The sequence below is a fragment of the Oxyura jamaicensis genome, chromosome 6, assembly GCF_011077185.1.
Source record: "Oxyura jamaicensis isolate SHBP4307 breed ruddy duck chromosome 6, BPBGC_Ojam_1.0, whole genome shotgun sequence".
Classification (NCBI taxonomy): Eukaryota; Metazoa; Chordata; class Aves; order Anseriformes; family Anatidae; genus Oxyura; species Oxyura jamaicensis.
In genome coordinates, this window is record NC_048898.1 from 1,470,754 (window position 1) to 1,489,313 (window position 18,560).

Here is an 18,560-nt window from a genome sequence, read left to right on the forward strand (position 1 = left end):
AAAAATTATAGAGTGCAGTAGCATTCACAGAGCTCTCATTAATGTCAGAGAGCTAAGGAAAAGCCGAATACGTCTGATTACAAGTCTTTTCTTTTGCTCTCAGCCCACATACTCACGTGATTGAAAAGTTACAAGTCTATTTTCTAAGGGTTTTCTACTTACCTTTGAGAGAGATTAAAAACTTGTTGAGGATCTCCATTCTGAATGAGGTATCTTATAGGGTCACCCTCTCTATCAAAAGCCTTTAAGAAAAAAAAAAAAAGGAGGATAAAAAGAAGTCAGTTAGAAAGTTTTTACTCTTCCTTTCAATCTCTAACCTGCAAAATTAACCCCTGAGCTTCCATTAAAGTTATCTACAGGAAAGAAGCTAATCTCTCTATTTCCAAGACATCATGGATAATTACAGATGAGCTACTTAAGATAAATCTGTAGCACATCAAATTCTTACCCTACAGAGAAATGACAGTATCCTAAATACAGACTTTCAAATCACTACTACACACGAACACACAGCAATGCATTATAAAACTGAGGCTTTATTCTGTTACTTTTTATTTTTGTGACAAAACAGGCTGATGAGACTGATCTTGTCATTTTCTTTTTCTCATTTCTTATCCAGTTTCTTCTTTCTGTTAGCTTACCAGAATCCAATCCCAAGCCTTTTCACTGATGCTCCGCTAAGCAGGGTAGTCCTATCAATATTCACCCTCCACCATAATTTGCTTTTGGGCGGATGGAAATTAGGATGAGAACTTAGAAAAGAGCTATTAGCAGCATCAAAGCTGTTATATTCCATCTACTAGATGGCAAAATAGCTTTGCAGAAGTTGAGTAAACTACTTCTGAAGATAAGCTTCAGCTAATCTATTTCCAAAAATGGCCATAAATATGCCATGTAATGGTTATAATTTTTGTCATGTTTACATACACCTTTTTCCCCAAAAGACTATCCGGTGATTGTCAGAGCAAACACTGTTTACTAAACTCTCTCACCGTTTCAGACATTCACCATTCAAAATCCCAAATGATTAAGCACGTTATTGCAGGAAAAAAAACATTACATAGAAGTACTGCTATGAGAATTGCAAGAAGGTCAAACAAGTTCAAAGAAGGGCAGATAGGAGACAAGTCAAAATGAAAAAGGTAAGGAGAAGAAGCATTTTTGTGTTTTTAATCTCTCAACAACCATCCACCTTCTTGTCTAATTTTCTGTAGGCATTTGTTGTAAAAACCACAGTCAAGGACTCCGTATCTTTGGGCTCACCATCTGAAAATAAAAATCAGTCCTGACCCAACCTCCCACCCCAACATGAAGAAAGAAGCATGAACTGCCAGTGCACAGGCAGGACAGTGAATCTAGTAAAATACCAACTTGTGTCAAGCAAATAGAAGCATACAGAAACCGCTGGCTAAATTAGATGAAGGGTAAAGAAAACACAAACAAACAATATGGGGACAGTGACAGAAACTTTGACGAAAAACTGTAAAAGGAAAAGAAAAGAATGCAAAGGATAGTAAGAAATGTTTAAGTTAGAGGAAATCTGAGGAGCAGGGAACCCTGCCGCAGAATAAAAGCAGGTCAAAACACTAACACTGCATTTCAGCTGCAATCAAGCAGGTAACAAAGCTGTGGCAACACAGGGGTAAAACCTTAAATTAGAATAGGGGAAGAACAAGGCAGAGAGTATCTAGATGAACAGAGCTTCTTCAAATCATCTGCTGAAATTACAGGCTGATGAAATTCATCCTAGTGTATAAAAACATGGGCTGAAGTAATCGCAAAACCATTAGCAGCTTATTTTTTTCCTTTTTTTTTTTTCCTTTTTTTTTTTTTGAGAACTCGCAGAGGACACACGTGCTGAAGGGCAAACACGAAGTACATCTTTCACAGAGGAAAGAGCCAGGAAATCACATGCTAGACAGGTAGAACTCAATTCCCAGAAAACCACAAATAATCAAATTATTTGCAGGTACCTGAGATGACAATATGGAGATGGATAACAGAAAGCTAATTTCTCAAGAACAAAATATGTCAAAGCAATCTAACTTTCTTCTACAGCAGGACAACAGGCCTTGTAAATAGGGTAAAAGCTGTGGGTGTAATAATGCATCTGAGCCATAGTGAGGCATTTCATGCTGCTTTATGCGGTGCTTTCGCCAGCAAGTTCAGTAAACATGGTTTCTACATGGAAGATGGGATTAAGCTAGAATTAACCTGATCATAAAACTAAGGTCAGATGGCACCAGGTAGCATTTAGTATGTATGGAGCTCTGTAAAGGCATGCACACTTGTTCCAATACCGATCAATCTTTTTTTGCTATAAAGCAAATTACAGCAAGTTGTTATGTACATAACAAAAAGATTAAAAACCCACAAATCAGAAAAAAAAAAAGCAACCTATACCTACATTTTCAGATCAATTGCATACATTGACTTCATATACAGCACACAAAGATTTCACGTCACTTCCTTGCACCATCCCTAGGCCACAATAACTGTTCTATTTTTGGTTTGTGGACGCCCAGAAAAAAATTAGATTTGCATATTTTATGCAAATAATGGCTGGCAAAGCACAAAGCAATAAATGCCTCCCAGGCATGCAATAAACTCTGAGGTTTATTTACAAATTACCACACTGCGTTAATACTGCATTATTTAATCTCAAATGCTGTTAATTAAAGCACCAATCACAACCAACTGCGTACATTATAAAATAAATAACAGGATAAGAAATCAGCATTATCAGCATTAAAAACATTTAGCAGAAAAGGATAATTTTTTTTTTTCTTTTTAAACACATACTTTAAAGCCTAACACACAAATCTAAAACATCAGCATTCACATTGTTATTGACACTGATGTTTGTAGCTCTTTGGATCTACTAGCTCGGGAATATTTATGTAACTTACTTGATATCTCCCTGCTTTTGTAATCCTCATGCTGTATGCAAACACTACGAAAATAGTGCTAAAAGATGCTAATAAAAACAAAATTTGTTGACCCTAGCACACCAAACAAAACATACTTTAAGTCCAAGACACCCAGTATATCAGTAAGACTACTCATGAAAGTAAAATTTATGTGACAATATCTGTAAAATGTGTGGGAGTCGGTAATATTCCATATTTTGAGGCACTAGCTTAAACTACTGTTCGAACTCCACAAACACACAAGATGACTGATAGATAACTTTGCCTGGAAAAGACAGCACAGGATTCCATAACCTTAAATACTCACTTTATGAATGTTTAAAATGTCCTGGACAGTTTTACACAGGGAATTAAGGAGAAAGACAGAAATATACTCTACACAGTAAAAGTCCTTTAATACAGACAGGCATATTAATGCAGAATGAGGAAGCTGAACTAGCTCTATAAAGCCATCACGTCTATGTTTCCCATCCAGGACCATCAGCTCTACAAGAGAAACAGTCTTTCACCAGTCTCGAAGAGAGAAAGCCACACATATTTGTCATCTAACAATTGAATACTTTATGTAAACAAGAATTGTGTAACTGAACTCAAGTCATTCATACCACATCGATAATTTAAGATAAATCTACACTGCAGTCATGATAATTAGAAGACAACATTTTCTGTGTGTTTTCAAAGCTCATAGAACTGCTTTAACTGCTGTATTTCACTCTTTCCCAAACACGGTAATTGGTCTTTTCTGGGCATTTTGGGCATGTAGCAAGTGAACAGCCACTGCTCTATCACCAAAACACTCCCCAGCACCCTGGCAGGGGGCAGAGAAGCTGGCAATACCAGTTTGCATACCCGGCTTGGCCCTCTTACTTACATACTTTAAAATGGATCACTTGAAAAGGAAAACACTATCTAGGGAAAAATGTTATGATTTTAGTGGAACGTTTATTCCAACAATGCAGTTTGCTTTCTAACCACATTTAAATCACAAAAAATCCTGAAACACTAAAACCTGCATAATAGCTTGTCTACGTTTGGGTATATATTCTAGTACCTGTCACATAAACACAAGCATTTCTGTTTATCAGCGTGTTCCTGACTCCCATTTTTCTGCAGTGTTTTCAAAATCAAGCACCTCCTCACCAGTGAGGAAGGCTCCTGAGCAGCACGGATCTTCACTTCTGAACTCACTGCAGGCGTTAAAGATGTGTCAGCAGTTAATTTTCAGCACTGAGCTAAATGAGCCATCATCCCTCAGTGCAGGTGACGGTATCAGCTTAACCATCCATAATAATCTTAATCTTCCAACAGCTTTTCAGCAAGCTGACCTGCATCAGTGACTCAAGGTCTATTTATTTCAAACCCTTTGGCTTCAATCATTTGTTTTCCATGTACTTAATGAATGTGCAAAACACACAGAGCCACACTCCTCAGCTGATGCGAGCTGACCTAATGCTCATCAGTCTTACATTACCTTAAAGCAGATAAAGGCTACTGCTCTGTATGGCTTCTGTTAGCACAGGTATCTCCAGTCTTCCTTTGAGCAGCTTTATATGAAGTCTGAATAATGCTGCAGTGTTCACAGGAAAGACAGAGAAAGCCATGCTCAGGAGAGCATGCTGTACTGAGTTTATTGCTTTAGACTTGAGGCTGTAATTATTTCATAATAATATGAACTTCTTGATCCCCCAAAACACATTGAAAGAATTGTAATTTATCTACCTATTTTGCACAGCTGGCTTTCAAGACAAATTGACAGAACACAAAGCAGCAAAAACTTAGGGAACAGCAAATAAGTGAGGAGAAAGCTGATATATTAACTATGCAGTGCCACGTGGAGAAACAGCATGGGTCTGCAAAGCATGTTACTCCAGCAGGACTTATAAACAGTACTGTATTAGTGTGTTTTCACTGCTTCCACCTGCAGAGCTATTTTGGGTGGTCATTCAGTTCAGGGACCTCTGCAGAACCAGGCAATGAAATCAGCTTTCTGTTAGCCTAGAACAGCAGTTGTTACATGCACCAAGGGGAGTGAGCTCCGCAAAAATGCCAGGCTGAAGAAGTCTGAGTGCCAAAAATCTTTCTGAAATTCAATGGGAATGAAGTGCAGAGGTCCCTAAGTTCCTCTGATTTTCTGGCAAACTTATATAGAGAGATTTTAACATGAGAAAAATATAGGCTTTTTAAGTTTTAAGCTATTCATGAAATCCTTTCCTATACCTCACTCCCATATGCAGCCCATAGCACCTTTTAGTACATCCTACACAAAGAACTTTCAGAAATCCAAATAATTTTCCTTCATGCTGCATGTAAAGGGGTTATTTATTACAAATAAACATACTTCCTAGAAACTGTTCTGCCCGCAATATGCAAGGACTGGATTCTGCGTGGCCTGGACACAAACAGAAGGAAGGTGGTAAAGGCTTACAGGGAAGTATCGTACCTGCAGGTTTAACAAAACTGCTCCAATTCTCATGGCCTCACTGACTTCAAGGCTGTACATCAGCTGGGGAAAGCGGGGAGGGCTCTGGTTGTTGGGTGGGAGGACCTCGATGTAAACAGTAGTAATAGAGCTCCTGAAATGAGGCAAAAAAATGGAAGTCAAAATCAATAAATCAACAACCAGAAGGCAACCAACCGAGTCTGTTTTATTCACCGTGTGCTCTGTAAGACTAATAATCTCCCTTTGTGCCTTTAAAAGCTTCAGGATGTACTTTCCATTCCACATCAAAAGTAAACCAAGCTGCAATATTAACTGAAGAAAAGCTAAATAATGTCTTTAAAAAGAAGCCCAAGTGTTATTTTAAAAACAGAACTATAAAATACTGCAGAGCCCACACCACGTAAAAAGAAGCCTCATAATCCTCTGGTGACACTGTGTCCTCTAGAAGAGGGCGAGGCACTCTGTGGTGGTAGCTCCTCCTGCTACGCACAGCATCCACCCCTGGAGCATCCCCGCTGCTGTACAGTTTGCCACCTTTCTTTGGAAGAGGGGGAACTGAAAACATTGCTGAACGTAACGCTGGGAGAAGACTGATGTACGCAGCTCTAAAAGGCCGCACCAGTACGGTGGTTCACACGGACAAACCCAAGTTCACCTCAGGAGGGTGAGCCACAGCAACACTTCAAAAGCCACCTCGGAGACCTGGCAAAAACTCTGACTGCTCCGAGCCACTGACCCAAACGTAACACAGCAAGCACGTTGAAAGCTCTTCTGGGAGTGCTTACACCCACTGCAGACCCCGTGAAACCATTCTGTAGACACACTTGATATTCAACTGCTCTGAATTTAGAAAGGAAGCCAGAAATCCCCCAGAAGTTGAGAGGAAGATTTGGTGTTTGCCCTAAAGAGAACTTTCTCTTGCATCCTTGCTCAGTAATCCCATCTGCCTTCTCTGCTGAATGTTACCACCGCTCCACTTCCTAAGGTACTCCCCCAGGAGAGCAAGTGCTATGCTGCAGGTGCGACTTACTCTGCATAAGCCATTAGACAGAACGGGTAAATCCTGCAGCCCTAGGGCTTCAGAAAGAAACCATTCAGGACAAATGAAGGTGTTCCTAATTTTCGGGGGGGTGGCAGGTGGGGGGGGGAGGGGGGAACACCAGGTGAACATGCAGCAAGCTCAAGGGCTCTGATAACGAACCACAAATGCCTCTGTGGGTGACTGCGCCGCAGCGGGCCCCAGGGGCACGTCCAGAGGCATAGCCTGGGTCCTGTGCATGCCCTCGGCAGGCAGCTGTACAGGGAATGAACTCATTCCACGGCTCAGCACCAGCTTCGAGCGAGCACCAAGCAGCGCTTCGCTGCCGCCTGTTCGCACAGCAGAGCCGCAGGCTGCTCCTCTGGGTGCACTGCCACGTCCACGTCCAGCCCCCAGGTGCTCAAGCCGCACTGTTGAGGAACAGGAGTGATAGCACATCTGGGTGGGCATCTGGCGGAGGGAGAAGGTCAACCTGGCACTCGCATCTTTAACTATAGAGACGAGCTGCACTCTGATGAGCCTTCAAGCTCAAACTGTGTCACCACCAACCATGTCACGATGCCCTAAGCAAACTCTTGCCGGTGCCCAAAAACCCTGCCTTCTGTTAGTTGGGCACAACCCCAAGCTTCTCAGGGACAGTGATGCAGCAGACACAGCCCAGTAACAGCCAAGTCACTCTGGAGCACGTGGCAGATTCAGGTCCTTCTACAAGTGCAGGGGATGAGAAATCTCACTGCTTTGGACATGACAGCCAGGTCCTTATTTGATTTAATTACACTTTAAACAAGTACGTGACTTCTACTGAAATGCATTAGGCAGTAACAGAGCTTTACCATCCACCATCCCATGCAGGATTTAAGAAGCTGAATTTGCAGACATCTGTCTCATGGGATATAAACAAACCCAGCATATCCAGGGCAAGATGGACAGCAGACTACTCAGTGTACATTACTTCCTAATAAACAGTCACTTTCTAAAATTTCCTGTCTTCTTGTCTGTTTTAAAATACTCCATCACATCCCACTAATATTTCTGAATTCCAACTTAAATCGTTGAAATAAAATAATACCATCACCAAATGATCGAAAACAGACACAATAAACAAGCAGACAAAATATCACTGGAGAACTCAGACTATGTATTTTCCTGAGACAGCTCTCGACTGTGTTTGATATACACATCCAAATAGTTGAGTTTTAGTGTGCATTTTTCTTCCACCACTGAATATACAATAAAAAAATGTTGTTCTTTAACATTTTTTCCTAATCCTGCTACATTGCAATAATGCCCAAGATGATTCATTGTCTATCAGGCTCTGTAAAAAATGCTTTCTGTTCACAACAGTAAACAATTTTTCTTCAAATCTTTAAGATAAAATCACAAAAGTAAAATTCTAGCAGACTGCAAACAAAAAGCACTACAGTATTAAATGGCTTTTTTTTTTTTTTTTCATTTTCAAACAATTTTTGATTAGTGCTCTGCAACGTTACCCATTCCTTTTCTGTGTTACATGAAGCCCTTTTAGGCAGTTCACAAAATTGTTATGGGAAAGGAAAGGAGACAGCGCTGAGCTTTCCAACAACGGCAGTGGATGTTTTAACACTGCTAGAACAGGGGAACACGCTGAAAACAGAACTGAGCTCAGAAGTGAAAAATGCTCACACAGACGCACAATACAGCTTTTATGCTACTCCAGCTAAATGGTAACATAAAGAAAGCACAGCCAACAAAGTCACTGAGATTGTGTCACTGAATCTGCTTTAGCTTCTGCATGCTTTCTACATACACTTGCATTATATACTGTATAATGAGTATATCTGTATATGTGGAGCAACTGATCTTTGGCCACACCATCTCTGCCTATGCAAGGCAAAGAGAAATTGCCCTTTTCCACTGGACATTTCAATAATCTCATGATCAAATAGTTCTAGATTGTACTCGATCTCGCAGATCACTGTTATCACGAACTGAAGATTCCACTGAATTCCAAAGATTTTGAGGAAGATGGTGAAAAGGCTAAGGTCTGGACAAAAGTTGTTTGATTTCACAAATGCTTTTCCTGCTTTCTCAACAATAGGTACCAGTAATGACTATAACTTTAGTTTCAAAAAGCTAAACTGCATCTTTAAACTTTTATACTTTGAATATGTTTACAGTACTTAAGTGTACTTAAATATACTTCAGATTGAATTAGTGACACCTGCTATAGATGGAAATTTTAGTAATACGCCACATAATACCTTGTTTTATGCACAGTTACCTGCCAAGAATTTAATGTGTAGCAAGAGCTACACAAAATTCATTTCAATTTAAATCCGTGCTCACAGAAGCCACAGAACTACTGCTCTTGAGCCAGCTTTCACTGTTTGGCTTTGCTTTGTACAGAAGCAAAGGGATAGTTGAAATGACTAGAGTTAGCCTGGAACGTCCTGCAGCAAAATGCAGATTTGGGGGAAAAATAAAAAAAGTTTTATATTTGAAATTAAATCAAAATCCTCATTTTATTTATTTATTTATTTTACAGGGCACCCATGTTCCTGCTGGCAGAAACATAAAAGGTGCCTAGACCTAGCCCGTTCCTAGATGTCACAGTTGCCGGTCACCGCCTCCACCGCGCAGCAGCAGGGCACCTAACACAACGTGATGGCTTTGCAGATGAAGCTCCAACAATTTCCTGCAACCCCAACTGCGAGATTCTAAGCACATCACAGCCAGAAGGAAAGAACTAAAATTTAAGAGATGCAAAAGGACAGCTTTAAAGACCTCTGAGCTCACAAGCTCTTCCTGGCTCTTCTTTGTGTAAAATCAGAGGAAGCTGCCTCGAGCCCTCCAGCTCACGTCTGGTTTTCCAGCCCTACAGAAAAACAACAGCAGGAAGGAAGCCAAATCTTTTTATCCAAATGTACCTTACCAAACAATAGTTATCTGCATAGTTTCTTCTTTCATGCCACCTTCACACTTGGGAAATCTCCCCCATGATTTTTTAACCTTCACAGATACAGAGGAAACAGCTCTGGGTCCTGCAAACACCTGAGCAGCCCTGGGGCTGTGCATGGCAGCTATAGGAGTGCTGCTTGGGTGGAGTGGTCTGTGGAACACCCTCTAAAAGCTATGGAACAAATTGTGTGCTGTAATTCCCTAAAAAGAGAGACAAGCAGAAGCAGTAATAAATGAGAGGTTTTCCACTTTTGAAGATCATTACATTAAAGACATTTTAAGAGGATGAAGCACAGCCTCACAACATATATCATCAGAAGTATGTATTTTAGGACATTAAAAAAAATCCACAACAAAAAGGGAGCTGATAGCAATCAGCATTGTATTATAGCAGCAGCTACGACTGCTATCTGGGCATGCTGCTGCCTTCTGAAGCAGCATTATTGACTTTGGTCTGCCACTTTAATACTGTTAGTACCACACAACCACAACTGCATAATCATCCACAATCTTCTCTTCATCACTGCTAACAGCCCACTGTCTTAGGGTACTAAGAGATGGCATACCAAGGAAGCAAGCAACAGAGAGAAAGAGAAAAATTCAGTCAGAAAACCATGTTGCCAGATGTTAGTGTTATGAACAGTCTAACAGTCAGGAAACTTCAGTGATTGGAAACATAATTGTAAAGTATCTGCAGAACAGAATGAGCTGCTTTCTTGAATAATATTGACAGAAGCAACAGATCCTGAAGAAAAACGATACACAAAAGTGAACTTTCATGTTTGCTTTCCTTTTTACATCCCTCATTTGAGGAGGAGAAAAGTCTGTGGGAGATTAAAATGCTGGAGACTACAATTCCTCTCTATCACCCTCTTTGGGCAACAAGGTTTACACATTATCGATACACGACACCAGACAGAGAACCAGAGCCACTTTTATGCACCTCCCTGCAGCCTCGTGAAATGACACCACCTGTGCACTATTGCCACCTGCAGAACACAAACTCAAAAGAAGCAGGTAAGCAAGACTTGATACCTTTGGCTTTTGAACATGAGAGCATCCTATTGTGCCCACAGTAAGCCTGCAGACGGCTTTCATCTAGCTGCTGGTGGAGAACAGAAATAATTCTGCCAGTTAGAATTAAGGTCTCAGCAGGAGTACCACTCACCACAGGCACAGCTTGCCAGGAACGTCCACAGCACACTATGACTGGGTGCCCTTGTACACTCTATGCCTGGACAGGTCTCCAGCTCAGCAACCAGACTGTTCCTGATACTTCTTTCTGCATCGCATCTCATTTCTTTCTTCCTTACATCCCTTCACTTCCATTTCTTACAACAAATGCGCATGCACAACTACAGCATAACATTTGAACTTTATTAAAAACAAAACAAAACAAAAAAAAACTTTGCAAGCAAATGAAATAATGAAACCTGTGTACTGCATGAAGAATACAAGTAAGGAACAAAAAATGAAAGCATTAAACTGATTTCTAATATGACACTTGTCCAAAATGAGACCCTTAGACACCAAATAGAACACATTGAATCTTATTCCAGTTCCAAGTTACAGACATAAGGGTGTGCTCACACTAATTACGCACTGCTAAGCACTGATTAAAAATTAGTTTCATTATAAGATGAATTACCTTCTCTGCGCAGGAGGAGCACTATCAGATGCTTTGACAGTGAGAGCATAGGATCGCCCCACTGACAGTACAACTCCTGGAGCAATGGTGATAAGGCCTGTTCGGTCATTGATGATGAAGTCTCCCTGATCCCCAGCCAAAATTTCATACACTATCTGTCCATTGGGTCCCTCGTCCGCATCTACAGCAGTGAGCTGCAATTCAAAACCAGAATGTCAGCACGCACGATTCAGTGTTGTATTTTAGTTTTTGTTTTTAATAAGGCAACTTGTTAGGGGTAGAAGAAGCAAAGATGAGAGAAAACTTGAACACCTGTAACATATGCTGTGATTTCTAATTACAGTACAAGAAGGATATAGTTTAAGTGAAGGATAATAGGTGGAAGAACATCATGGAGCACAGAAAAACTGCCTACCTCAGACTGCAAGAAAGTTAATATAAGATATGAATTAAGAAAACTAATTGCGACCAAGTTTACTTTCTGTAGAGTGGAATTTATAACACTTCTTAAAAAGGGGGGGGGGAGGGGTTACTTACTGTGTTGAAAATCTAACAAGAGGATTGCATTTTATTACTGAAACTTCCCATTCCTCTCTACACTCTTCAAGGTGGCAGCCCTGTTACTGCCAGGAAGTCTAATATCCAGGTCTGGCATTACGAGCCCCCACTGGGTGGAACTGGAGGATGTTCACGTTACTCCTGGGTGCTCGCACCACAGAGGGAGCCAAGCAGAAGGGAAATGGCATTTGTTCCATATGGACCCAACCAAGGCCCGTCTCCCAGGGCACCACCAATCTGAAAGGTTCTGCTTATCAGGGGCTACCTCAGAGCTGGGTGACAAATGCAATTTAGCATATACTTCCACTTTGCTGCCTCGACACCATCTTTCTACTGGGCCTTTACTTACTCTCACATGAAGCATTTCTGCTATAGAATTATATAATTTTGACTCTTAGGATGAGAAAATCCTAAGGCCCAATGTTTTAGACACAAATTATAAAGATGAACATGCATTTATTACCAGTGGAATGAGGAGGTTTGTATCTTGCCCTTGGGAAATCCAACAGGTTTATCCCACTTCCATAGCATGCAACGTGAAAAACATTTACACACACACACAGTCAGAAAAAAATATCTCCGTAATCCTATCTGTTTGCTTCTAGACAAGTGTCAAGTACCAACAACTCTTACTACCACGCCACAAAGCAAATATATCTAGCAATCAGATTTCAAATTAGACCTCTGCCCTAATGTAGTCAGAAATATGCATCCACACCTCAGTCATGCCAGTTGACAGCCCCGTCTCTAAGCTTAGCCCTTTCACCTCCTCTCCTCTTCCTTTCCTAAGGAGTAAATACAATTTATTCTATGTACGACAATCACGCAGCAAACTGCACACATTGCCCTTCAGTTGAGTCTTATTACACAGCTTAACATTGCAACTTAATTAGTGTCTTCAGAAAACAAAAGGGAGCACCAGCTTTCTGTTCAATTTAGGGTTGAATCTCCAAACTTAACTCCAAACTATGCCAGAACCTCTGGACTTTCTAAGGTGAGCATCTGCTTCCCATAGGTGTCAGCTTGTTGACAGACACGCTGGTTTCCCAGGTAGCTCTTCATTACCCTGGAAAGCGCAGAGGATGACATAAAGCCACACCACCGGTTCTTGGACCCTGAAGGAGGCCACAGCAGGTGGTGGCAGCCCTGCCCGTGCACCCAGCTGGCCCAGCTACCAACTGCAGCGAGTGCAAATGACAGGGAATGACGGCCCAGCAGGCTCCTGCTGCTCCCAGCTGCAGCCAGGCAGCTCGAGGTGCGAAATGGCGAGAGGCACCAGCAGGTATGGCAGCAGGGCACAAAACAGTAAGAAATCTCAGCCTCATAAATGATGCCCTGAAGAGAGGCTCCTGAAGAGAAAATGAAAAAAACCAGGCATGCAGCTTCTTGAAAGGTCTCTGCTGGCCTGTCTGCATTGGCTTTCTTGACATGAATGCTCATGCCGATGGGCAGACTTGCACAAGGACTGCAGGTCCAGGATTTAAGGGTAACACACGATGACATGAAACTTTAGCGATGACCATGAAGCTAATGGCAGGATCAACAGACATTAACTCAGCCAGGGGCAGCCACACAGCAGGCTAAATGTCTGTCTGTCAGACACCCTTTTCTCATCCTTGTGGCACTCCCAAAGTTGACAGGAGTGCAGACAGGTAGAGAAGCTCATTCAAGTCTCTGCCGCGTTAGGATATAATGTAATCTATTAATCAATATAGCATCACACTCAAGCTTCAGCAGGTCGCAGCCTTTCAGAGCACTATCTACAAATTTCAAAGCACCTTTGCCCAAGATAGCGAAGAACTCAGAGCAGGAACTAAACTCTGCAGCTAAAGTAAGCAGGGAAACAAAGAATTAAACCCAAAGCTCTAACATTCAGGTTAATAACACCTGCAAATAACACTAAACACCACAGGGAGAATGTGGAAAACATCAGGGATCTAACAGTTTTACAGAATAATTTTGATTCTCTATTCAGATATGCTCAGTGACATAAAATTTAATATGCAAAGTCAAAAACTTGCTCAAAACCAAGAACTAAGCCCAAAATAGCTTGAAAGGATTAATGGGTATGCTGAAGGACAAGTGATTTAGGTGTATGAGCAAAAGTAGGGTTCACCTTCTTTATTAGCAGTGCAAACTATTACTGCTGTTGGGGACTGAGTTACTATATAGAGGACCAGCCATTTCTAACCTGGAACAGGTTGTACACAGTATTCATCAACTGAAAACTATGTTAAGTTCCTTTTCTGCTGAAGCAATCACTGTTGTACCTCTGTCACACACAGCACAGTGCTCCCAAGCTAAATTCCAAGGAACAGAAATATTTAACTTTAAGCTGATTTTATTTGATTTCTTTGTCAAGGATGCTTCCTTCCAACAATCTGACTATCATCATTGCACCAGAACTAGCACATCTTAAATCATTGAGGCATGCCATAATACTTTGAACACAATATAAATAGTTGAAATATTTCAAAAATAATGAAAGATAGTCCTCTCAGAATTAATATCCACATGGCATCTTTGCAGAACATCTCTTCTTTTCTATTTTCTTTTGAAATTCTGAAGAAGAAATCCTATGAAGACTGCACTTTTGTCATGTGCTATACATTCCATCCATACGATGCCTTGACATATAAAAACGCTGACTTACAATGGTCAGACCGAATCAGCACACCAAAGCTGAGCATATAAAACACACTTTCTGTGCCCTCATGGTTTAGAACCTAAACCCCCTCTTTAAACTGTTTTCCTTAATCACTCGTTCTAGAGTTTCTATACATATCTGCATGCATTCATTAACCTTGTAAAAAGTAGCTTTCAAACTAAGTGGCATAGTTAAGAAGTGTTGTAATAACCTTCTCCACTTCAAGAGTAACACGCACAAAAAGACAAATAAAGGCTTTATCCAAAATACAGGTCCTAAGCTTTAATCACAGGATTTGGAACATGGCCAGTTTCTACTGTGACGACATGAAAAGGGAAATTAATAGACTACACAAATACATAAATTAATAAGGTTAATTAAACTTACAAATACTGAGTGCTTGAAAAGATAAGTGATTTGAATAACGTTTTAGGGGCAAAAACATGAATAAAAATAGATTAAAGTTTTACAGCTGCCATAATATATAATTCTATAAATTCATCTCCAGCTGTCCAAGACCGATACAGCTTCATAGTTAACAAGATTTTAGAAACACATCTAAAATATATGTGAAAAAAAGTACAAAACGTGATTTTACTTTCCTAGGAAACTTTTTGCATCCAGCAGCATCAGTGTCATTACATTAACATGTCACGCACTGAAAGTTTTGCCAAATGGGTGCATATTCTACTGCAGCAAGAAGTGATATTCTTGGATGGAAGAGCAGATACGTAGTGACTGCTATTATCACCCCTAAAGCTTATCAAGACACATTCCCGGTCACAGCATGAACTCTGTTCAAACTTACTTTACACATGGAGGAAAATGGACTTCAACTGCTGACCTGCAACCTTTCTGCAGTAACATTTTCAGTGAACTTGCCCTGAACAGACAGAGTGACTACCAACCTTTCCAGCGACCCTACGTTTTTCATGAATTACATGTTCAGCAAGGTTAATCTGACCTGTGCTGACCTCAAGTGAATCCTGCAGAAACTGTGCATCGTGCCACTTCGCCTCCCAACAGCTGTCCTGGAAATAACTGTTCCAGTCAAGCAAGTGCAAGGCTCCAGAGTCACATTTGTACGCATAGATGTTGTAAAAAGGTGGCAAAGAAAAAGTACAGATGCAATCTGGAGCAGCACAACAATGAAAAATGCTGGGCTACCAGAACTTAGATGGTAGCTACATACAGTCCTCATTTTTCTTGGGCTTAGGACTACAACTCAGCCATTAGTTTAACTAGGAAAAGCAGTAATGAGCTGCTGTGTCGTGGGCAAATGGGATGTGCAGATGTATGTCAACTTGGGCAAACAAAATATAACACTAACACAGACAAGGTCAAAGTTCTTTTTCAACATTATTTCTTTGGAAATTTCATTAAATCTCTATGCATTACTCAGGCACGATCCACCAGCGCCCCGGCAGCCCACAGGGCCGACCGTGTCCGGGGTGCCTCATGCCCGGCGCTGCTGGCTGGCTGAGGGAAGGGATCGTCCCGCTCTGCTCGGCCTGCTACAGCCTCACCTCGAGCACTGCGTGCGGGTTGGGTGCCGCAGTACCAGAGGGGCATAAAGCCATTAGAGAGCCTCCAGAGCAGGCTGTGAGGATGGCAAAGGGTCCAGAGGGCAAGGTGTGTGAGGAGCAGCTGAGGGCCCTTGGTCTGCTCAGCCCAGAGCAGAGGAGATGAGGGGAGGCCTCATGGCGGCCTGCAGCTCCCTCACGGGGGGTGGAGGGGCAGGCACTGAGCTCTGCTCTCTGGGGACAGTGACAGGACCCGAGGGAACGGCAGGGAGCTGGGACAGGGGAGGGTCAGGCTGGGGGTTAGGCAAAGGTTCTGCACCCAGAGGTGGTCAGGCACTGGGACAGGCTGCCCAGGGACTGGGCACAGCACCGAGCCTGTCAGAGCTCAAGAAGCACTTTGACAATGCTCTCAGACATTGGGGTTGGGTTTGGGGTGGTCCTGTGTGGCACCAGGACCTGAACTGGATCCTTGTGGGTCCCTGCCAACTTGGGATAGTCTGTGATTCTGTCATTACACTTATACTCCAGTTTATCAGTGCATTTACCAAGAAATGCAAACATAACCCAGTTTTATTTTCTCTTTCTGTAAATAACGTTTACTTTTGTAGCTCAAAATTAATACGCTGATGGACTGAAGGCAAAAGGTTGCAAATAACCACATAAATAAAAACTTAATTGTGATTCAGAGACAACTTGTATAAAGATCTCTAAATTGTTCTGGGGGTTAACAGCAAGATGCATGTTTAAGAGCTGAAAACTATGAGCTTCTGCCAAGCTGCAAATACCCAAACACATCTCTAATACATAATTTAGTATGTGTCTGTATGCAAGGATGGCTTGAGTCACATTTGCATACGTGCATGGAATGAAAAACAACTATTTAAAAGAGAGAAAATGATCTAGCACTGTGAAGTCACATTTAAGGTAAGAGCAAAACAGTCCCAGAGGAGCTATTTATGTAATAGCTCTAAATAAAACTTGTCCCCACGTATAACTGCAACTATTGTTACTGTTCAAGACTAATTCTGCTGTGAGCAAAAGATAAGTGACAGAAAATTTACTGCCTGCAGCTTTGCCATGTTTTATCTTTTTGCTTTCACTTTTGACCTTCAGCACAATGGACATTTATGCTGAGATGTGTGAAGTTAAGTGCCCTGTTTAACCAACACCTGGGGCACTTCCTCTAAATTACTGTACATAGGTGGTATTAGAATTGTTTTGACTCTCACAAGGTGAACTGGTAATGTACTAATCCACTGCAGAGAGTGTTATCCATTTCCAGTTATAGTTATTTGAGTGTTCTTGTGAGAGTACCCCTGAAAGCCCTATGAATGTGGAACATACCTCTGCAACAGATAGAAATTAAGATACAGAAAAATTAAAATTGGTTTTTCTGGTTCCATAAATTTAAATCAGGGAAAACCAGCATATACTTCTCAAGGGCAGTTCAGGATTTTTTATGTTGTTTACAGTACGTACAAAATATCCTATGTAGTTTTCATAGGCCAGGGAAGTCTCCCACCCTCAGGCAAGTTTATGCAAAGATCTAGGTAGCCTATTCTTCTTGCTGTATTCTGTCCCTTCTCAACTCTCTCATTTTCTTGCCCTCCATAGTTTATGCTGTATACAGAAATGAGACATGCCTAAAGAAAATCCCTAACAGAGTGAATTGAAATGACTTATGTTATTGCATTATGGCTGCATACGCCACTTATCAATAAGTAACTGGCTTAAATGTCTGAATCACCAGGAGCACAAAGCTCTTAAAGAAAAATGGAAAACAGGATAGAAAAACTGTAACAGTACACAAGGCTAGAATTAAGTATTTCAATAGGTTTAATATTAATCAATCTTTCTAGTGATAACAATTATTTACCACACATTTAACTGTTTTAAATGACAGATTTCTCAAACAGCTATTGTGCTTCTCACAATAGGGAGCACAATAAAGTACCTATAAAAGCAGAGGGAAAAAAAATCAGGTAAGAAATTCTCAAGCTGAAATGTATAGAACATACAGGAACTTAACTAAGACATTCTCCTCAACCAAGGATTTTAACAGTTTTGCAAGTATTCAGAGCAGAGAACTGACTTTAAAACTTCCCAAATGCTACTGTCAACACGTCAAGGAGCACGGATTTCATGCTCTGCTCCACAACTAATCTCAGGAAATGGACAGAGGTCACTCGTACGAGGGGACAAGCTCCTCTGCTGGGACACACTCCAACTATTGACAAACACAAAACCTGCACCTAAGCCTTGTAACTGGAACGCAAAAGGAAAATTACCCACGCTACCACCATGCTCCCAGATGAAACTGGTACAACTCAGTGACACAGAACCTCTCTGATTCTGTTCCTCACTTCCACTAAAGGCAATAAGGGAAAGAAAGAAAATTCCTTGCTCTGACAACGCATTAAAAATGGTTTAAAAAGCCAACAACAACAACACTGAATTTTACTCATAATGAATTTTTTCCTCTGTTACTTGTGGTTATTTTCAAGCAGAGCCTAAGGAACATTTAAAAAAAAAAAGAAAAAAAAAAAGAGTGTACCAGACAGGAAATACAGAATCTATTTTTTTTTCTTTTTCTAGGAGTAAAATCAAAACTATTTCCCGCAAAATGGGACAACAAGCAAGTACCAAACTTGTTTGTTTTGTACTTTTCCATGCAACTCCACTCAGCAAACAAAAATAAATTTTAATTTCATATTACACTTAGGATAACAAAATCAAAGTGGCAACTACATGAGAGCAATTACACTGCTATAGTATAAATTAACAATGTTGAAAGATGACATGCTTCATAAAGGAAATACTTTCGCGATCATCCCGAAA

The 18,560-nt window shown here is 41.0% G+C and overlaps 1 protein-coding gene across 12 annotated transcripts in view; it reads right to left on the reverse strand.

Annotated features, from left to right (window-relative positions):
* PCDH15 (protocadherin related 15) overlaps positions 1 to 18,560 on the reverse strand; it is a 721,430-nt gene that overhangs the window by 157,299 nt on the left and 545,571 nt on the right. For all 12 annotated transcript variants that reach the window (XM_035329710.1, XM_035329721.1, XM_035329709.1 and 9 more), the window contains 3 exons: positions 10,995 to 11,188; positions 5,371 to 5,503; positions 163 to 242 (listed from right to left, as the gene is read on the reverse strand). In XM_035329710.1, the coding sequence (XP_035185601.1) occupies positions 163 to 242; positions 5,371 to 5,503; positions 10,995 to 11,188 (407 nt within the window). The remainder of the gene's footprint in view (positions 1 to 162; positions 243 to 5,370; positions 5,504 to 10,994; positions 11,189 to 18,560) is intronic.